At 32.2% G+C, this 23,431-nt stretch overlaps 2 protein-coding genes across 2 annotated transcripts; one reads left to right on the top strand and one right to left on the bottom strand.

Moving 5' to 3' along the window:
• Nucleotides 1-6,384: 6,384 nt before the first annotated feature.
• LOC131600441 (replication protein A 32 kDa subunit A) lies at nt 6,385-10,217 on the top strand. Its single transcript, XM_058872603.1, has 10 exons — nt 6,385-6,656; nt 6,765-6,875; nt 7,095-7,192; nt 7,287-7,328; nt 7,417-7,494; nt 9,036-9,111; nt 9,355-9,450; nt 9,522-9,601; nt 9,756-9,824; nt 9,912-10,217. The coding sequence occupies exons 1-10, from the start codon at nt 6,561-6,563 to the stop codon at nt 9,985-9,987; spliced, it is 822 nt and encodes a 273-aa protein (XP_058728586.1). The 5' UTR covers nt 6,385-6,560; the 3' UTR covers nt 9,988-10,217.
• A 10,943-nt stretch (nt 10,218-21,160) lies between these two features.
• LOC131600442 (flowering-promoting factor 1-like protein 2) lies at nt 21,161-21,786 on the bottom strand. The gene has a single exon (XM_058872604.1). The coding sequence runs from the start codon at nt 21,723-21,725 to the stop codon at nt 21,396-21,398; it is 330 nt and encodes a 109-aa protein (XP_058728587.1). The 5' UTR covers nt 21,726-21,786; the 3' UTR covers nt 21,161-21,395.
• Nucleotides 21,787-23,431: the final 1,645 nt, after the last annotated feature.

Consider the following 23,431-nt stretch of genomic DNA (forward strand, 5'->3'; position numbering starts at 1 on the left):
GATGTCTAGACATGACATAGGACACCTGAAGTTTGATATATCAGAATTTCATATGTGATTAACTTGTTGTTTCTCATTCTAAGACCTCCCTCGTATTCCACGTGACTACAGAATGTTGGATCGAGGTTATTGGGATATATGGGTCTTATGCTACTTTACTTATGGCAGTTCATAGTCACTCAATAACAAGACTTGCAAGGCCTAAGTGTTATAGGGTATGGTAATACGTAAATACAACAATTCCCTAAACATGAGATATGTAAAGGCAAAGTGGTAGAGGGAGCGAACTTGCTCGAAGATGATACGACACATGATGGTTAGCACTCCAAGGTCAAACCAGTCACGACCTTGTGATGGAATTGCTTTGTATCTTATCAAACTATTCAAAATTAAAGACTACCCATATTTCTCCTTAAGAGTTATTGGTTGGAATGATTTCATCGATCATGTTTTATTTATCTAGACCGTCGATCTCACACATAAATCAGATTTACTAATTTTTTGACAACACATGGTGCACTGGCACGAAAACCAAACAGTTGGAAATTTGTCAATGGTTGTGAACACCTTTGTTCACATATATACATGTCCTCTCATTCCAATATCTTTACCATTTAATTATCATCACTTCACACCCTTTATAGCAAATTCATTATCTCTTATAGTATAACTTCATAAGTATTGCCTTTTATCATCTTTTAAATTCATTATACTCTTGTAAATGATTTTAATTATAAATTATGATAAAATAGAAATATAATTAAAGCCATAAATTATAAGGAGATAAACCACTTGCAGCATCAAGGTATTGAGAACTCGATACGAATGTATGAGGAGTATCAATTGGGATATGCCTAAGAAAAATTACATTGGAAGCGATTTGATGAGTAGTAATAATAGTAGTTCCGATAATGATTGAAGTAGGGATGGTGAAATTATTTTGGGATCTTTTTTCCCATGCTCACCGAGAAAGAATATTAAGTTGGTGATGGCTTCAATTTTCCATTCTTAGGTTCAACAAGATTCTTCCCGTTTGATGGTTTTAACACCTTACATGCATATGGAGACTCTGGCTTTAGTTCTGCCACATTGACCTCATTCTCATTGACGTAGTCGTCGACCAAGTCTAAAGTATATTCCTCTGTATTGACATGTGTAATTTCTCTTTTTGATTGTACTTAGATGTTATGGTTTTCTCAACTTTCAAGCGCTCGGCCTGGCAAACCCTGTCATCCAACTACGTCATATTCCTAAGGTATTAAGTATCAACCTTTTTCCTAATGGAATGGTCTAGGACTCCAGTGAACATTTTAACCAATTTATGCTCATGGACTTGAGTAAAGCATCTCGCTTTAAGAAGTATAAACATGTTGAGGTAGTCATCTATCGACTCAGGCATTTTTTGCCTGATGCTGGCCAATTCCTTAAGACTAATCTTCGATTGACCCGTATAAAACTGCTTATGGAAAACTCTCTCCAATTGGATCCAATTTTGTATAGAGTAAGGAGTTAGAGTTGCGAACTAGGTAAAGGTGTTCTTTATCAAAGAACTAGGGAATTATTTCATTTTCAAATATTCGTTGTTGGCAATGTCGTCATCTTCATTTTGGAACTTGTCTATGTGTTTGAAAGTTGTCTCATTTGTGTCACCAACGAACTTGGTAAATTTAGGGACTTTCCATCCCGTAGGTAATTTTGTTTGTCGAATGTATTCAGGTAGATGGGAAATATACTTAGGCCTGTGAAGGCCAATGTTAAGACCGCTTTAGGCTAACACTTGTTCGACCATATTTGCAATATCGTTGCGCTCCATATATTATTATGTTGAACGTTTCTCAGGACCTGATCAACATCATGATTCCTTTATACCATCATTGGTCTAGGGTTATAGTTCCCTATATACTCTTCATCCTCTCTTTGTCCAATGGGTTCCTGGGGTTAAAATCCTATAGGTTGCCCTTGGTTAACATAACTTGTCTTATTATTAGGCGTATCAACTTGTCTTACATTTGATATTTGGGGTGTTAGTCGAGGTAGAACCGAAGGAGCACCAAAGAAATTGGCAATCTGACTCATTTGGTTAGCCAATAACTCGTAACGGGGTTAAATATGGTGTCCATTTGTTGAGTAAGGTTATTCACCAACTGAATGTTACCTTTGTCCATTTGTTCCCTTGTGTTGGCTCTCCTTTAATTCTGGTCCATGTGAGCTATTCAGAGTAGTATTCCCACCCCACTTGCTATTCAAAGTTTTCCCCTCCAATATTCTCATGGTAGATTTATTAACCTAACCGGAACCCTAGCATGCAGATGTTTTCGATAGCTATTGTTAAAATTCGGTTATCATTTGAATATTTTTAAAACACCTAGTTTTAGGTTCAAAGTTCATAAAGAACCACATAAACAACTTATCCCTTTTAGATGTACCTCCAAATTCCAGATAGCCCGTACAAAACACTTAGACTCCAAATAGACCCATATACCCATACCTAGGGTTGTTAAAGGTATAGTTCTGACTTGAAACTGAATCGAACCATCATAAAAGGTTACCCGAACCGATCAAAACCGTTTCAATTTGCTTTGAACCAAACCGAACCAAAATTATTGGTTTAGTATATCGGTTCAGAATTTTAAACTGTATTAAACTATTATAAGACAATTTTTTCTAAACGGAATCATTTGTTGATAAAACTAAACCATTTGTTAACAAAACCAAACGATATACTTATTTTTGATAAAAAAATATTTTAAAATTGTAACAATTAAATATATAAAAAATAAAACAACCCATATAATAACCCAATAAATTACAAATCAAGAACTACATTAAAACAATTGAAGCATGATTACACTAATCAAACATAAACTTTTGATTTAGAATACTTCATTTAAATTATACCTTACTAGTTGGTACACCCGTGCCATGCACGGGTTTATTTATATAATTGATAAAATAAATAAATTGTATTTTAAACATAAATTTAACATATTCCCGTATGATAAATAAATTGTATTATTTATATATAAATTTAACAAAAAGTATTAATAATTTAAATAGATATTATAGAAAATAATTATTTATCTATATAAATAATATGATAATTTTATTGATGAAAGTTTATTCTAAAAATTGATTAAAAGATAAATATAAAAGTATCATAAAAACACATAAGTAAAATGAAAAAGGAAAAAAATAGCATAGCAACCATATAACATAAAATAAAAACGTGTGTATGACAAATAATACAACAATGATTTTTACTAAGAAAAAATTGGTTAAGATCTAAAACTTGAAACCATCGCTGGCCTTCAAAATAAAAGAAGAAATTATGAATTAAATCATAAATCTAAAATCATAGTTGAAAGAAAAATAAAATATATTAAATTACAAATTTCAAACCATCATTGACCTCTAAATAATATGATTTCTCTATCCATGACATATTTATATCTACAGAAATAAAAATCACTACATGTTAATATATCTGCATACAAAATTAAAAGAAAATATAAGTTAAAACATAAAAACAAACAGGTAAAAATCTCATATTTCTATCTTATAATAAAAATAAAAATTAATTAAATTATAAAAAAACCTTTGAAACCCACTTTCTACCCCATGTTTTTTATAACTTATTTTTATTATTTGTATACTTCAAGATATAAAATTTAAACAAAAAACAAATATATATAAAATAAAATATATTATTAAGTTAGAATACAATGTAATTTTTTTTTATATAAAATTAAAACAAAATTTAAGAGAGAAAGAAGAGTAGGATATGACCTTAAAAGTAATCACAAATAGCCTACCTATTTTAATTTTGTGTCATTTTACATATAATATACATATCAGTTTTGTCTATGGCAATACGTAAGAATTTATTAACCAAATTATTGATTATAGAAAAATATCAATTATAAATAAACATATCAAATATATAGATCAAATAAGAGAGAAGTGTGTGAATAAGATGAAGAAGAATCTCAACATAGCCTTAATACTATAAATGTCAACATTGACGATTGAAGTCATAGTTGCACAAAATAAGTTGAAAACAATTTTTAAAAAATAAAACATATTTAAAAACTACATGGGTTGAAGTCATAGTTGCACAAAATAAGTTGAAAACAATTTTTAAAAAATAAAACATATTTAAAAACTACATGCATAAGTTAGAATACAACGTGAAATACATAAAAAGTATTGAACAATAAATACATAAAAAATACTGAACAATAAATACCTCAAATCTATGTGTAATTTCTCCATTCATCTAATATTCATACCTGCAAAAATGAAATAAGAAGAAATTTTTGAATAATTAAAATTAATAAAATAGAAAACTAAACAATTTTATGAAGAATATATTGATTCTATGTGTAATTCCTCTAGAAAAGGCAAATGAGAAAAAAGAAATGAAAAAGATGAGCAAATAAGAAAAAAAAAATGAAAAGGAGAGAAAGAACAAGAGACATGAAGTGTTTCAGGTCAACCATTATAAAGTATATTTGCTTATGAACCAATTTTTTTACAATTTTTTTAAAAAAGGAAACAACAATATTTATAGAAGTTGTACATAGCATGTGGTAATTTTAGGAATGTGAAATTGAATCAAACATAAGGTGGTTATTTTGCTAGTGGGATGATGATGAAGTAGTGGGTTATTTAAGTAAGTTAATTTTTATTAATTTATTATTTATAATTGAAAAATGTGGAGTGTATTAAAAATGTGAAGTAAGTAGTGGGTTATTTAAAGCATATTTGCTTATGAACCAAATTTTTTACAATTTTTTTAAAAAAAGAAACAACAATATTTATAGAAGTTGCACATAGCATTTGGTAATTTAGGTACGTGGAATTGAATCAAACATTAACTAATTTATTATTTATTTTATTAAATTATTATTATTAATATTTACCTTTTTATTTAATTAATTAATTAATTAATTATTAAAGATTTTGGCGGGAAATTTTGGTGGGAAGAACTTATAGGATTATAATTTAGTATGATATGATGATATGTTTAAATACATTATACAGGCGTGGTTAAGAGATCTGATTAGATAGGTGAGTTACATGATTCATGATACACATCAAGTTGCAAAAAGAGAAGGATTTGCCGAAGCATTGTAAATGGAACTTTAAATAATTCCAAACGACGCTCCAATGCATCAAGATTCTTATTCAATGATGTTATATGTTATAGTATTTAAGTTCATATATTTTATATGTGATAGTTGGCTTTTTGTATTTAAGTAATTTTATTGGAATTTAGTTTAGACAGTTCTACAGTTTTTAGTTTATTAAGTTTGAGTTTGGTTTATTGCTTATTAAAGAATCATCAGTAAAATACATGTTTGATTCACTAACTAAATATATAATGGTTCAATTATTTTTACTTCAGTTCGATTTGGTTAAGCGGTTTAGTTTGATTCATATGTTTTTTTTACCAACTCTACCCATACCTTTTTCAACTTATTCTCGATTTCCTCTGAAATGAGTGTTTTGTCTCCCTTTCCCGTAATAATCTTACCATGTAGATTGTGTATGCATTCCTCCAAGCCCCTTCATATTCTTTCTGCGAGATTTGAATGAAGAGTAAATCCTCTTTCATGCAAATTTGCAATTGCTGAATCTGTTTGTCTAAACTCTTGAACACAAGATTTTTTCGCCTAAACCTTAGTGGTTTCTTCCGTGCGTGGCAGGTGTTGTTGTAACATGTTTTCAGGTGAATTTTGGAAATCAATGCATTGACTTATATACAGTAATGGCGCCAACGACATTAGGGCTATTGTGATCAACCCTTCTACGAACTATGCGTTAAGAGATTTTATCATAATAAAATTATTCTGTGACTTATTTCTCATTTTTTACTAAAAAAACATGATTATAACAAAAAATAAAAATTAATTTTTTTTCACCAAAATCTAGCACAATAACAAAATACTTATCAACAACATCAGAAATAATTTTAACAAACAAAACCAATAAGCATGTAGCATAATAAAAAATTGTACAAATAAAATATACATAAATTAGTTAGGTACTCAAATGAAAATAATTGAATCAAGTTAATTTATTTTAATTTTTTATAAGGGTTAAAAATTTAGGTAAAAACTCTTGTTTGTCAAATTATTTTAACTATGTCTTCTCTATTTTTCATCGATTTCCCTTAAACTTAACAATAAATTAAATCTATCATATTTTTCAGATATCTACTCTCTTGTCACAACCAAACATAGTATAATTGAATCAAAAATATTTCAAATAATATAAATATTTTAACTTATACTATACTTACATAAATATTTCAAAAGTTTAATGGAAAAAAAAAAAGGTAAGAGAGAGCGATATTATAAGAGGGAAAAATCCAAAGTTGAAATCGAAACTGAAACCCTAAGCCGCGGGAAAAATCGAAGGCATTATTGGCGGGAAACAAAAATCAACACCACAATCCCTTTTTCTAATTTATATTAACTTCATTTTCTCAAATCGTTCTCACTCCAGCAGTTACTCTTCTCTCTCGTTTTCCGATTTCTCTTTCTAGGGTTTCAAAAATGTTCTCCAGCTCCCAATTCGATTCCTCCAACGCCTTCTCCGGCGGCGGATTCACGTCCTCGCAACTCAATGAAACTTCTCCGGCACCGACTAAGGTAAGCTATCTTTCTCATTTCGCTCGAAGGAAAATCAACCGCGTTTTGCTTTATACTGTATCAATTCGCTGAGTTTCGTGTTTATGTTGTTTGTTTTCTTCTTTGTAGAGCCGCGATTCTCAGGGTTTGATTCCGGTTACAGTGAAGCAGATCAGTGAAGCAGATCAATCTGGTGATGAAAAGTCCAATTTCGCAATCAACGGTGTCGATCTCACAAATGTACGGTTAATTTTTTTTAATTGAAGTTATTTTAGTGTTTTATACTTGCTTAATTTGTTAGTTTACTGGTTGTGAGTTGTGATACAATATTAGTGAATTGCGTTTTTTCCGTTACTTTGTATATGATATAGTTTTCATGAATATGTGATAGTACAAAAATCACGCTGCTAGCTTTTAAACTATGCGATTTACATCAAATAATTATGTATTTTGGTTCAGGTGACCTTGGTTGGAATGGTGTATGAGAAAGCTGAGAGGAACACTGATGTTAATTTTGTTTTGGATGATGGAACTGGGCGGATCAAATGCCGAAGATGGTATGCTATGTTGTTTTTAAGAGTTATTTAGGAGAGATTTCTTTACACCTGTTGTGTAAACTAGACTGAATTTTGGTTTTGTTTGTTTAATTAGGGTTAATGAGTCTTTTGACACAAAGGAAATGGAGGAAGTATTGTAAGTTCTTAACTATAGATGCAAATGATATTGATCTGGGAGTTTGAGGATGTTGTATTTCTTACATTCTCTGATTATTCAATGACAGGAATGGCATGTATGTTCGTGTTTATGGGAACTTGAAAAGCTTTCAAGGTGTAAGGCAGCTTGGCGCCTTCTCTGTCAGGCATGTTGGCCAGACCCATTTTTATGTCAATAAATTTTGCCATGGCTGTTTATTAACTTTTAGATTCAGTTGATTTGTTTTTCTCTTCTGAATATTTATAGCACATATTTCCTTTCACTACTATCTCAAGGAAGTTATTCACAAGTTGACAGCCTTTTTTTTGCATCATCACCTAAGCTATGTTGTATTGTGGACTGGCTAGTTCTAGATCGTTTTTGTGGTTTGGAGTGTAGATCAGTTTCCAACTTTTTGGGTGCTTGATATTATATGGTTGGTAATTGGTAGGCAATTGTGTATCCTGAGTGTTAGATATTTGGGTTTGGTTTTATTTGGATTCATTCTAATTATGAGTTACTGTACCATTAACTGAAGCATGTTAATTCTATACCTTGTCTCTCATCTGCACCCCTGTGTGATAATCCTGTGTAGGCAAAATTATAATTTGTGTTTTCTTTGATTGGTTGTTAGAGTATAACCACTATGTATAAATGGATGTGTAATAGGAGCAAATTGGATGGTGGTTACAGTTACAAGATAGACCCTACAGTAATTCAGCCTTAGGCTTACAGCTAAAACCAATGAACACAATCAGATATACCTTGATTATTGACTACATCTAATGGTTTAGAGCACCATCACTGACTTGGTTCTGATGTTGAGCTTTTGCATTTTTGATTTGATCCTGTAGCTTGGGAGCCATTACAAATCTGCATTCTGGGTGATCTGTGGTGTGGCATTTGCCTCTAGTGTTGTTTCTTGCCTGTTTTAAGAGGTTTCATTAATGGGTTTATTGTAGGTTCTTATTAGATATTTGTTTGTTTCTTCTATCAATCCATTCTACTGTGTATGATTAGTATAACCTATAGAAGAAAAGAGAAGAGAACAAAGGGAATGTTGATCTGCCAGGGTTCTTTAGTATTGTGAAAATTCATGTTAGGGAATACAAGTTGGGGAATACAAAGAGATAGTGAATATGCATGTGTATTCCGTTAAAGACTAGGCTACCCTGAAGTAGATTAAATAATAAAAGCATAAAAACCTATTTTTCCATTAAGCATATCATCTAGTGCTCTCTGTTATTGGTTATTAAGATGTATATGTATGTTTGGTATCTGCGGTTTTGTCAGGTTCAAATGTTTGACTGATCTGGTCATAAGAAAATTATGTACTTCATTGATGTTTATCTGAATCACATGTTCTATTTTTTTCTCCTTTCTAGTCAGTCTGAACAAACTTTAACAATGTGCTATAAATAATTGCACTTGACAGAATATTTGTATTATGTTTGCATTATTTAATCTGCTGTCAGACTATATGTTTTGGCCAAATCATCAGTTTAATTTCAAGCTCACCAAAGTTTAGAGTTAAATAGGTCAAATATTTAACTCGAGTGTTTAATCATGCCAAGAACATCAATTGACACCTCTAGATTGCATTACATGTACTATTGTGCTTCTTATGTTTCACTATGTGAAAGCATCTTTTATTTGTCTAATTGACCGTTTTAATCATGTCTATTTCATACTTGTGGTTTTTCACAGGCCTGTGACAAATTTTGATGAGATCCCTTTTCACTTCATCGATTGCATACATAACCATCTCCGTACCAAAGTTAAGGTACATGTAGTTTTTGTATTTTATCAGAATATTTTTAGTTACTCCTATATTATTGTATGCAAATTTATGGCAGTGGATACTGCATTAAATTTCAGGAAAATAAGAAAAATCTTTATAACCCATTTGTAAGATCATGGAAGTGTAGACTATTGCATGTTAACATGTGTTCAAGTATTGAGCCTTGCTTAAGTTGGCAAACATGCGATTTAACTTAATGCCTTGCTTTTATTTTTTGGATTATAGTTGGAAGGAACCCCTTCTGCATATCCTCCATCAAACACATCTATGAACACTACTGTCAAAAGTGCATTGAATGGATCTCAGGCACAATCCAATCCGGTATGATATTTGATGTAAGTCACTTTTTTTTTTGTATGATTGAATTGCTGATATAATATTTCCAACCTCAGGGATATACACAATATAGCACTGATGGACTCAAGGATTGTGATAAATTAGTGATTGACTACCTGCAGCAGCATTCAAGCATGTGAGTGATTATAATTCAGAAAACATTAGTCTTATGTATTACCTTTCATTAATGGTTTCAAGTAGGATATCTATTCCTGATCTTTCAACTATATTTTACACATGCAACTTTTTATCTTATGCTGAGAAATGTTGAATTTGGTTTTAAATTGCAGGTTAGATGAAAGGGGAATCCATGTTGACGAACTAGCAAGAGAGCTCAAGCTTCCATTGGACAGGATCAAGTAAGTTCTCTTATTTTTATATTGTCTTGTTATTGTTACACACAGCATTTGCTTATGATTTAAACTAAAACCTGTTCATGATGCCAGGTTGTCTGTAAAAGCTCTTGAAGATGATGGTCTGGTATACTCCACCATAGATGACTCCCACTACAAACAAGCTTGATCTTTTCTGTCATCGAATGAATATAGCTGAGGATTGTGCTGGTATAATACAAGTACCACCAGTGATATCGGTGTTGATTTGTTTTGATTCATAGGTTGATGTAGATATTTTCTGGATCATTATATCTATTATATGCTAAAAGACCGTATGAATCTTGTTTGTTAACTAAACTACCGAACACCTTAAATGATCTTAAGTCTGAATTAAAAATTTAACATCTATTTCTTGAATTCTTCAACATAATTTTACATTGTCACTCCATATTCTAAAGATAAATGGTTGCAATAGATAAAATAAATTAGGAACAGAGAAATGTTTTATTTCTTTTTAATAAAATAAAATAAAATGTTCTGATCTTAGTATTATGTTAATTCCAAAATTAATTCAAAATTATTTGGTTAAAGAGATGTGAATATCTTTGTCAAGATAACGGGACCGAAAATAAAATTCTGTGAGGCTACTGGATGAGAGTTCGTTTTCAGAAAATGGAGGATTCCACAGAAAAGAACGTGTCAACCAAGGCTAAGCAGAAGGGATCAGTGACCACCTTTCACAATCATTCTCACGTGAATCCCATGTCGACTCTAATTGACTCTACCATTGCATGATGATAATTAAAGGTACGACGGCTGTCGGCTGCAAATACTTTTCACTCAGTCAACTTTTACATGTTTATCTCTGTCCCTTTCGCAACTATACTATTGTCGCAAACTATTCTGGCTGTCTGAGGTTATCCACTGTAGACTTGCCATTCCCTTTGTTTTCGGTACACTTCACCACACAGATTCTAAATAAACTTCCCCACACAGATTCTAAATAATTATAGGCTCTTGATGCAAAATCCAATGATTCACAATGCATTGAGAAAAGTCAGATATTTTTCAGTGTCCTAAGTTACTAACTTTGCAGTCATTTTGGATGCTGAGAATCCAATTCTCCCTTCGAGAGGCTTCCAACATTTTTTCACAACTTGCAAACTTTTGAAAACTTCAACAGACTAATACTATTTCTTTTCATATAAAAAAAATTACATAATACTACAAGCGAGAATAAATTATCCTCGTAGAAACACTATTTTTTTTTTTTTTTTAAAACCAACTAGAGATGTTTTCCAAATTTTGAGCATGTTATCATAACTCAATCTTTTAGTCACGAAACCTGCAATAACATTACCTATTCTAAGAGTATGATATACATTCACTTGCCAATTCATGAAAATGGAATCTTTAATACTAACATTAAGAGTTGCATAAATATGGAATCTGTTAATTAGTTGGTAATCAACTCAATAGCTATTTAAGAATTCAAATAGTAGCAGACAACATGGGAATTTCTTAAAAAGCTTCAGGAAATAGCATTTTCCATTCTAGATTAGCCACCCAATATCAAGCCTTTTATCAATGCTTCTTTGACTTCCACAATTTTTATGGCATGTGAATTTCTATCCAATATTGTCTAAATCAATGACATTAGAAGTATCCATAATATAGAGAAGCCCCGTAACACTTCTTTGTAAACAAGGCCCCTTATTTATTCGATAAAGGAATAATAGTTTCATTAAAAACACAAATTAGCATCCATGGCCCTGTAATCTTATTATCCAAGTTACAAAGATCTTCCCAAAATTGATATCTCATACCTAGATTAGAACTTGCATAAACACCAGTTATTTTGTCCTAAGGAGATGCTGATTGTGACAACAGACTTGTTGACTTCAACAACAGTCACTACTACCAAATTGTGGCCAATCTGCATAAGGATCCAAATCCCACCTGCATGACTCTAAGAAATTGATATAACTATCTCCGAAAGGCCTTGGTTAATCCAAAACATTTTGAGTTTTTCAAAAGGAGAACATGTTTCTACAATAACAATGAAAGTAGGTTACTTATTTCTAATACTTTCAAGTATCTTTTGATATTAGGAATATTGGCTCCTCTTAAATTACAAGAGAAACATATAAACATAATTTTAAGCTATCATTAATACACTAGGAATATGCAAGGGATCCATATAGGCTAGGTTCCCAATATTGGATTTTTTGAGTTTCAGGGACATCTTCTAATTGAATACCATATAATACCCTTATTTGTAGCGGCATTCTCATCAATTCACACTTCTATTTTAGGTGATTAGAATTGGTTTTATGTGTTTTTAAGTAATCAGTATTCCCTCCCTCTGTTTCTTTTTAAATGTCATTTTAGCAAAAAATTCTTCAACCAAGATAGTGGATTATTAGAGTTGTTTTTTCTATTATGCCCTAATTTATTTTCTCTTTCCAAATAAATTTAATAATCACTATCTTTTTTTAATGACTAATTAAGGAATTTATTGAGAAAGTAAGGGTATGATTGACAAATTATAACATTAAACTATAAAACAACACTTAAATAAAAACAAAAAATTTCTTCTAAAACGACACTTAAAAAAAAAAAGAGGGAGTAATGTTTTATAGCGGAGCACATTAGATGTTCCATCTTTGGATTTCGCTTGTTTTTGCGGTAGAAAATTAACCAATATGATGATTGGTGTCACAATATATCTTAATAGTCTAGCAAATTTAATGTTAAAAGATGTTGATTAACATTGTCATATCTAAAACAAACACTGTATTTGAGAAGATTCTAAAAGTTGGATTAAGCTTGGGGTATAAGTAGATAAAATAAGTTAAATTCTGTATTTGAGAAGATTCTATAAGTTGGATGAAACTTGGGTATAAGTAGCAAAAATAAGTTAAATTCTATTAGTTGGATATGTTTGACGTATTTTATGATCAGACAAAAAGTTGAATAGAATAAAAATGGAAGGAATTTGAAACTAGTTCGATGATTAGTTCAACAGATCTATACATGAGAAATTTGGTTCGACATATAAGTCGCAGAAAAGTGATCGAAGTTCCTAAAGATGCAGTCATGAGAATGAATTTAGTGAAATATTCTGTGAAATTGAAGATGAGTTCAACCGGGAGATTCAAAATCAGACTAAGCAACTTTTTGTTGGCCTTATCCACTAGCGAAAGACACGTGGAAACAAGTTAGAGACAAGATGCATGCAAAAACAAACGTGTCGATTGCTAAAGAAAAGACCGTTTGAAACAGTTATTTTGATTTAGTATAAATAAGGGTTCTAACAATAGGATTTGTGTGTTCAATTGTATACAAACTCACAATTACTCAAAGTATCTTGCGTATTGAGAAAAGAGTCACGGAGTGAAATGTACGTATGAAATACCACTTTCTTTTATAAATGCAAAGTCAATTTCATTGAGTTATTTGTTTATGAACTTTATTGTTCTGTCGAAGTCTTTTTATGTTGTTTTTCATTGTTTCAAACCATTTCTACATTGCTTTAACTCTTTACTTTTAAACACAAACTACAACAAACTTTAGAAACTTAGACACATATGTCATAAGATCAAACTAGTCGATCTTGCAAGCAACCAAATCACTATTTGGAACACTAGCGATTGTTTACCAGAATCCAGACTAAACAAATATGTACACACTTATTAACTTACTTTACGAGTAATTAATGAAAATCCCTTTGATTTATCAACGAAAAATGATAAACGTTAGTTTGGACATTTTAACTGTGCATTCACCAAAACAAGTAAAAAATGATCAAAATTTCACCAAAGTAATACAAATAACAAGTCAAAAAACTTTTCCAACATATCATGGTCCGCAAAGCCAAAAACATAGGCGCATTTAGCGAGCAAACAAGCTAACCTCGCTAAGCCAAAAACACAGGCGTACTTAGCGATCAAAGGTGTTTCATGACTTCTGGGTTAAGTTAGTTCAAGGTGAAGTAAGTGTTTGATGGCTAAGCGAGTGTGGACGATGTGCTTAGCGAGCAAAAGCGGTAAGGAAAGTTGCAAGTGAACTGACATTACTTAACAAAGAAGAAAGTAGGCGCACTAAGTGAGCCTGAACGATGCACTTAACACGATTACCCTTCAAACCCTCTAAAAATAGGGGGTGTCTAATAATTCTATTGAGATATATCGATGGATTCTAGGTAGTTCTTAGAGATATTAGGTTCTCACTGTAACACCCCTTTTCTAAATCCCAAATTATAATTAAACATTCATTGAATATTAACATGCATAAAATAAAAAGGGCGTTACATGTTGTTTTCACCACAACGAAAACCCAAAACAAAACACAAACATGCAATGATCACCTTATAACACAATTTGAAACTTCATGCTTTCATACATTATGCATATCACACGCGGAATAATATATCTCAAGCAATTTCAATGAATATATCCCATACTATATATATATATATATATATATATATATATATATATATATATATATATATATATATATGAATTCGACAACTAGGCAACATAGCCTTCAACTTCAAAAATCCAAAATATCATATCAAATACCACAAAGGTAACAATATATAATTATTAAAACATGAGTTCAAATAAACCCCCAAGTGTTACATGATCAGAGCATTTGATTCACTACCTAATCAAAACGATAAATCAAAAACTCCTCGGCTAAATCCTCGGACAAGCTCACTACTCGTCGGAACCTGCACGATGTCACAATGAACATCATTCAAACATAAGGTGAGAATTCACATCATAATGAATACATAATATATGTACAATGAACATAGCATACAATAGCATTATAATTTACACACACTTCATAATTTGAATAAGTTCCACAATTATCACACACACACAAATAAGATTACCACTCAAGCAACCACATCAAATCAAACAATCACATAACACGTAATGCGAATCAAATAATTAATGTGACTCAAATGCATGTGGTACCGTGTGAGTATCAAGCTCACCTCTCCCGATCGAAACCAGAGCCGCACTTCCGATCCGGACAAGATCAAAGCCCTCAAAATATGAACCTTTAGTTCACCGCTCCCGAATCCACAAAGGAGACAAAGCCACACCTATGTTTCCACACAAGGATAAAAGCCACCCGCTTTTGTTTCCACACAAGGATCAAAGCCACCATGAATGCATGTACAATTATCACCAAATATATGCAATTAATATTATCCATACAATCTAAACATACCGCATACCACAATAATTCACACATTGAATTATCCATCAATTGTACAAAACACATCAAGTAACCATTCACAATAATGCATCCAAATAACATATATTCATTCACACAATTTCATGAATATCATATCACATAATATATCAACAAATGTTATCCACAATTCACCAATTTCACAATAGACATACACATGATTACATGTTATTCACACAACAACATCATAATTAATCCATCAAGTGCTAAACATTCCAATCCTATCATATAGATAATAACATTAGCTTCCTAACGCTTCGAACGACATATAAAAAGGAGTTACGGATCAAAAGTTATGCACATTATAATTTTTTGCAAAATAGGACATTTTTGCTCGACAGAAGAATTGGCTCGCCCGACGCTCCAAGGCAGAAATTTGGTCACCCTCTCGCCCGCTTTTCTCGCCCGACGAAGGCTTATGGGCGAACGCTCGCCCTGCGAAGCAAACAGCTCGCCCGACGCTCCACACCAGAAACAAAAAAATTCTGTGCGTTTCAGCACATTCCAACACCAACCCAATCCGATTTTTGCCAACCAAAACTCATTTAAACATTAATTTATCATATGTTATGGGTTCCTATTTATGTTTCTAATTACGGGTCATCCATATAACACATTAAACATGACAAAATCATAAAATCTCATTGATTCAACTCAAACCCTAACATTATGAAATCCATGAAATAGAGAGAGATGAATACATATTATACCACTACACATTGAATACATATATATTCAAGATAATGAGATTTCTCCCCCTTACCTCAAATCAATTCCTTCTTCTTCTAGATTTCCCCCAATTCCCCTTCTTTCTCCACTCTTCTCTACTATTCTCTTCTTACCAAAATGATTATGTTATGAAAAATGACCTAATCCCCTTACTACTTCCTTTCTCTATAATGGGCTTAGTAACAGTTACTATCCATTATCTCTATTTCCCATCTTAGTCCCACTAACATATAATTTCATTATACTACTAATAGTTTAATCAATCCAATTAGCACAAATTCACAAATAATTAAATAATTAAATAATCATTATATCACATAATAATTAAATAAAATAAATAATTAATAAAAATACCAAATAACATAATTAATAAAATCAGGATGTTACACTCACCACAAATCACAACATGAAAGAATAAGATATGAAACACTGTCAAATGAATCGTCAACAAATGTTGTTTAACTTCTTTCTAATAGGACGTGACTATAAAGTTACGATGAGTAAGAGTAGCTAATTTTTTCTTTTGTCGGGGTTATATATAGTTTTCATAACACTTATATTTTGATCCCGACCATGACATTTTATGTAATTATTTTTAAGTTTTAATAATGATGGATTTTTCATTCTTGTTCCGTCCGGGAACCAGAAATGAATGCAGTTGGAAAATTGATGATCTTGAACGGTAACTATGATCTCCTTTACAATGAGGCGAGGTGGACCTGCATGTTTATCACTCCAACAACTAAGTCAGTTCAAGATTCAAGATGAATGTAGTGAAAAGAGGATATAAGATATTGTACCTTGCTCTTAGCGTGAGAATTGATTTATACCAAGGGTCAAGTGGAGTGGATTTGAGATGGATTGAGCCTTAGTCATTTGAGCCTCGTGCGACAGAGTCGTGGAACAGGCGAGGAAATTCTGTCCTCAGGCCATAATTTTGGCCGAGACACCGGAACCATTTCAGACCGCTCCTAGGGTGACTCAGGAGGGATCCCAATACTTCGGCTCTAGGAGCTTTGACTTTTTTTTCTTTTTCTTTGTATTATTTTATTTATTGCAATGCTTCCCAGGTTTTTTTCCTAGTTGTAAAAACATTTAATGTTTATGAACATATTTTTACCTTGACGATTCAAGTGTTTTTCATCTTAGAGCTTTGCACTTGTCTTTGCTTTATCGTTTTTGTTGTTTACAAATTTTTATAACTCTGGGGCTTTCACTTTTACCTTGCAAAGTTTGTTTGTTTATGTCAAACCACTGACGTTCATCGGTTATGACGTGATATCTGTTTTGGGCGTGAGAACCCTAACTACTTGCTTTATGAAAGAAACAATATATTTTATTGTAATGAAGTGGCTATTGTTCCTTTTTAATTTTCATGCTTTTGTGACTTGAGACTTAGTGTATTGATTAATATTAGCTACCATTTTTGGTTGCTATACTTGCTCGTTGAATTTAGCATTTTCCTTAATAGCATATTGATTTTTTCAATGCGTTTGACGAGTTTCTAGCGTTCCCTATGGCAAATTCAGCGTGATATGGTTGTATCTTTGTACCGTACTTCGCGTTGCAGAGGACCGCTCCGTGGCCAAGGGTAGGATCCCTGTCCTAGCCCCTGAGGCTTAGCTCAGATTGAGGTAGACGTCTTCGGGCTCCACCACCTACGCCTTTCGATGGGCTAGATCCGAGGGAGGGGGGAGTGGTGCGCCAGCTAGGAAGAAATGCGTGTAGTATGCCTCAGATGAGAAGTCATGCAAGGTATGCATTTAAGCCGTATTAGAAACGCAAAAATGCGTTAAGAGAGTATTTGATACGCAATCAAGCATGGAATGCATTTAAGTCGTGTTAGAATCGCAGAAATGCGTTAAGTCTAAATAAAATATGCATTCATGAAAATAATACGATTATGTCGTATCTGAATCGTATAAATGCGTTAGGTCTGTATCAGATACACAATAATGCATTTCATCTTTGTTACCCCTGTCCTGAGCACTCTAAGCCTATGTTAGGGATTTGTCCAAAATCACAATCACCTCGTACGTTTGGAAAAATCTAGACTTTGTTGCTTCAAGAAAACACGGTGGATATAGCAATAAATGCACGGTAACGGTCACAGACTTTGTATCCAAACACACACTAACAGAAAGATAGACAATGAAATAGACTATAGATAAAGAAAGATAATATATATATATATTAATAATGAATTGAATTCGTTACAAAGAAATTGTGAAATAACTAGATAAATAGACCTTCAATGGTGACTCTCTTGTAGACGGAAGCCGTCCCGAGTCTTGATCGCTGTCCTTCCCTAAGACTCTTGAGGGGGTGCACTTCTCTTCTTTTAGATGTCTTCTCTAGTCATACGAAATATTAGAGTGACTCACTTTATATTTACCCTCCTGCATGCCGTTAGGGGGTCAACTTTCTCAGGGTGTAGCTTAAGGACAACAATTGAAGCCTTAAGACCCCGTAATTGCCTTTGTCGAATGCTTCAGCGATGTGATTTTTGCTCATTGGGATCAAACTTCCCGAATCCTTTCCTACTTTGGAGTGGGGATCTACCTCAAGTAACTTACAAGTGGCCGACGGTCTGTCTATAAGTGGTTCGGTCTGGTGGTTGGATTTTCTTAGACACACGAGGAAAGCCTAACGTGGTTGACGTTCCTCACGAGACTGACCTCCTTGACCTATGGAAAAGGATTTTTGATATCCTCCTCGTCTAGTGTTTCTTTGGAACGGTGACACCAATCAAGAATTTGGGACTGCAGCTGGCCGATCTCCATGCAACCAATGTCCGGGGTATTTTTCCTAGAGTAAGCTTGGAGAACCTATGCTCTTCGATCCTACTTGAGGAGACCCCGATGCATCAAGTTGAAATCCTGGGGCATCCATAGGAGACATATGCTTGGAGAACCTATGCTCTTATCACTCTATACTTGTTTGATTGTATATACTTTGACATACATAATGAAACAATAAGTTTTTGGTGCCATTGTCATGGATTGTGTCATTAAACTTTAATTTTTCATTAATTTAGTGAAATAATTCATTTGAGCATTTGATCTATTTCCACCCTCTAATGAAATTACAAGTTGTATTAGAACCCTACACGCACAAGTTAATTTCCCTAGAATATAGAGCAAATCCCGAGCTAGAAAGGATATTCAAAGTTGTAACGAGATTTCAACAAGCTCGTTGATTTGAGACCCATATCCCCAAACAAGAGAAAATTGAAAAAAAGCTTTAAGTAGAACAACAAGAGGAAAAAGAAGTCACAACTAATCAAGATGTCATTGGCGTTGCCAATGACTGTACAAGATACACCAGATATTATGCAATCTTTGCTCTTAATGCCATGAGCAATAGTATAATTAGAAAAGATATCCCTGTCGCACAATTTGAATTCAAGTCTATGATTTTTCGAATGTTGCAAGCCATTCGAGAGTACTTAGGCGCATCGAAAAATGATCCTCTTTAATGAGAAACCATGACATCAATTTGAGGTAAACGACCAAAGAGTGAATATTACCTTGGAGGTCATTTATCTAGAATTAATATCACCACGGATCTTGATGAAATTTGATTTTGTTGAGTTAAGTAAGGCGCAAGACTTAAAATCAAGTAAAAAATAGGTTGACACAAAATTATAAACTTCCATCCAAACCCTAAACTTCGTTTTCAAACAAAAAATAGGACTATACAAAATGTATGTGCATAAGAATGCTATACCCTCTGATGAGATTTATGATACCACCGACTTCAATGATGATGAGTTGTTTTTAACAGTGACTCAATCAAACACTTTACCATCCTATTTTCCATGAAAACCTCCCATACTGAAAGAGGATCATGTTTTACGCTGCCACCATCAAACACTTTACCATGCTATTTTCTACGAAAAACCTTCAATATTGAAAAAGGTTCATTTTTACGTTGACCAGGAAGACTTGGGGACTATAAGATGATATAGGACGAATCATCAATGCGCATAAGTGGAAATTTTTTTGCACACATCCAACGATCCCGATCCATTTTACCACCCTAGGTCATTATGAATGTATGAATTATTGTCTAATATGTGATGAATATGCATCTAATATAAAACTTGTTTTTCTTAAATAAATTTTCATATTCTGGTATTTTTTTAATTGATAAATTTTTTTTAATAAAAAAACACTTAATTTTAAACGTTTAACAACCCTTTGTAAGTAAAGTGCCGTTGCGTAAAAACAATAAACTGAAAAAACTAATGCGAACACTTATATTTAATAACGTGTTCTTTTTTCAGCCAATTAAGGTCATTTTTTATAAATATATTTTTTAATCAATTACAACACTTTGAAAATCATTTTATTGTGCGAAAAGCTTTTAGATCTTAAATTTCAAGAGTGTTTTAAAACATTCTTGAAAGCAAAAATAAAACGTTCTTAAAAGCATAATTTGACGCAATAATTTCTCTCATTCAAATATCTCACCTCTCACTCATTCTCTTCTCTATAAATATTCATATTTATAAAGTATATTGCATTTCTTTTGTGATATTTAATATTTTACCAGTCAGATTTGCTTAGTTTCTTAAAATATTTGTTTAATACAAATGATACCGAAGAAACTAAACTCTACATGACATAATTTTTTTTCTCCAAAATTTGTTCTTTTCTTGTTTGGATACACATAGGTAAAATAGTTCATAGGCCCCATACAAAAATATTTTCCTTCCGAAATTGGAGAGAAAATAGAAATAGGAGTTTTTATTTTAAAAACATTTCTATGTTAGTTTGAAATTTGCATATTATTGTCTATAGTTTTCTCCTTGTATCTCGCTCTTACACGAGATTTCTTTTATTAGTAAGAAAATTATATTTTAAACATATTTTCGTTATTAATATGTTATTGATGATAGTGATCGTTAATAAAAATATCTCATTTAGTATAAAACATAATAAATAAATAAATATTTAAGTGATAAATAATTAATGTAATGATATTTAATATTTAATATTTAATTTTAATATATATGAAAGTATTTATGTCATTTATTAAATACAAATATTTTTTTTCCTCTCACTTTCAAGTTTCAATTCACTTTTACTCTTATCAAACAAGTTTAAAATCATTTCACTTTCTCCTCATTTTTATTCTTTTAATATTCATGAAAAGATAGGCACGTGATCAACTAATTCTGATACCTTTTGAGATGTGCTAATCCATGGGACTTATAGGAACAAGCGGCCCCAAAATACTCATCAAAAGGAACCAATCAAATCATGTCTTGCATATATATCACACTAAGCCATTAAATATGGATGAGAAGTTAAGAAATGGAAAATTGTTGTAATGCAAGCAATAAAGTTATTATTATAAAACAATACTCAATATGTTACAAAAAAACACTCCAAGCAAATATACACTACTAGTCATAAACATCAACACCATCACTCATCCTATAAATATAATTTACTTATTCTCCTCTCTTATGAACATAAACCAAAAATAAAACAACAAGCTTAATCCCTAGAGTTTCCATAAAACTCTAGCTATATTATATATGTATATAAAACCACACAAACTTCATAGTAGCATGAAAACTCATCATTTGTCCCTAACATGGAATACATTAGGGGTTTTTACCACAATATCATACATATTAATGGAGTTGAATTTGGAGAAATCTCTAGGTAGAGAAATTAGGTCAATAGAAGAATGTTTATGAAATTGATACAAATCAGGATCTCCGTCATAGTACCTCTCCCAACCTAAGCCAACCAATATTCTTTCAAGAAAAGCATAAGAATTTACCACTTCTCCGGTCGGCAAGTGAACCAACATCTTTCTCTTCCCATGTCTTCCTTCCGATGCCTCCGCCTGAGGATTCTCGACTAATCGAAACACGCCGTTTTTGAACACCCAAACCCCAGACATTTTTTTTTTGAAAAGACAAAAATGAGAAGTGCTATATAGAATGAAGGATATATGTTTTTGGTTTTGGTTGAGGAAGTATGAGAGAGGTGTGAAGGGTATATATATGTGTCAAAAGTGGATATGAGACTAAAATAAAACAAAGGGAAAATACTCTATTTTTTTATTTTGAAAGTGGAAGAGTTGAAAGTGATGTATATGGGGGCATGTTTCACTTTGGCATATAGAATCTATAGTTTTGTGGGGCATAATGTTTTTTCCCCAAATGTGATCACATAATATGATATGGGGTGACCCTAGGGTTTGCACAAGTACTTGTTGGGTTTGATAAAGAGAGTATCTTCTTGTGGTTTAATATTGGCGATGCATTGCTTTTGGATTGTATAGTGTAAAGAGCATAAGGAATCTAGTTTATTATTTACCAAAAAATAAATAGAGGGGAAAAAATGGTATCTAATTTGCTACAATAATTTGTGAATCAATCACATAGTCACACAAGATGTCCACGTGAAGATTGTGGGGACTATTTTTTAGATTGTCATAGCTAGCTATTCCCATTTATGCTAGGTACTCATCATTGGAAATAATTGGAGACTCTTAAAAGACAATTTTTAGTACTTTTGTGGAGTCAAATTTTAGAGTATGTAAAGGTGGTTATATATCATTTTCAATGAGGCACAAATCATTTGAAATTCATATTCAATAATTTATTTTTCGATATCTATAATTAGATTTCATACCAGACACATAGTTTTTTTAATATATTTTTTTAGAAGTCGGATATGTTCTGTCCACAACTGCAAAAACTAATCACTCGAAACTGCGTGTCTAGAGCTGAGATAAAATCTTAAATCTTTGATTAAGTTGGAAGAGTCCTCTTACTATCTCAACTAAGTGCTATCGGGTTTAATTCCTAAGATTAATCATGTCAAAAACATCAATTAACACCTCTAGAGTATATTACATGTACTATTGTGCTTTATGTATTACCTTTCATAATGGTTTCAAGTAGGATATTTATATTCCTCACCTTTTATACTTGTGAAAACCCATGACCACCTTTCACAATCATTCCCACGTGAACCCATGTCCACTCTAATTGACTCTACCATTGCATGATGATATGTAAAGGTGTACAATGGGTGTTGGCTGCAATATGATTTTCATTCAGTCAACCTTTATATGTTATTAGATGTGTTGTTTATCTTTTTGTTCCTTTCACAACTATACAATTGTCGCAAACTATTCTGGCCGAGGTTATCCACTGTAGACGTGCCACTCCCCTTGTTTTCGGTACACTTCACCAAACAGATTCTAAATGAATTTATACTGTTAATTGTTTCTTTTGCTACATTTGCTAAAAAGGGAAAAAAAGCTACTAGAAGATAGCGAACCAAATGAAATCTATAGCAGACTTGCCAAAAACAAAATCTACCATGTTTAATGAGAAGTTTGTTTTACTTAGAAGCCAATCTAGCATTTAATTTACCAAAATAAAATTGAAAATTTCTTTTTTGTCCCAGCTTGTAATAAATGGAAGTCCTTGATATTAAGAGAGTTGGTACTTGGAATAAATGACAAACAGCTCGGTTTGTTAACTTTTCTTCTAGGGATACCACTAGGAAAAAGAGCTCAAGACTAAAGCAAACATGAAAGAGGTGATGTATAATAGTTTTTTTTAAGCTTGATGTTGGTTTTGTAGTCGTTGA

Source organism: Vicia villosa, linkage group LG4 (assembly GCF_029867415.1).
Source record: "Vicia villosa cultivar HV-30 ecotype Madison, WI linkage group LG4, Vvil1.0, whole genome shotgun sequence".
In the NCBI taxonomy this organism is placed as follows: Eukaryota; Viridiplantae; Streptophyta; class Magnoliopsida; order Fabales; family Fabaceae; genus Vicia; species Vicia villosa.

Bases quoted from the DNA above. Each gene is read 5' to 3' on its own strand.
- LOC131600441 (XM_058872603.1), top strand. From the start codon at position 6,561: ATGTTCTCCAGCTCCCAATTCGATTCCTCCAACGCCTTCTCCGGCGGC. The intron at 6,657-6,764 runs GTAAGCTATCTT...TCTTCTTTGTAG, and splicing joins CTTCTCCGGCACCGACTAAG to AGCCGCGATTCTCAGGGTTT. The intron at 6,876-7,094 runs GTACGGTTAATT...ATTTTGGTTCAG, and splicing joins ACGGTGTCGATCTCACAAAT to GTGACCTTGGTTGGAATGGT.
- LOC131600442 (XM_058872604.1), bottom strand. From the start codon at position 21,725: ATGTCTGGGGTTTGGGTGTTCAAAAACGGCGTGTTTCGATTAGTCGAG.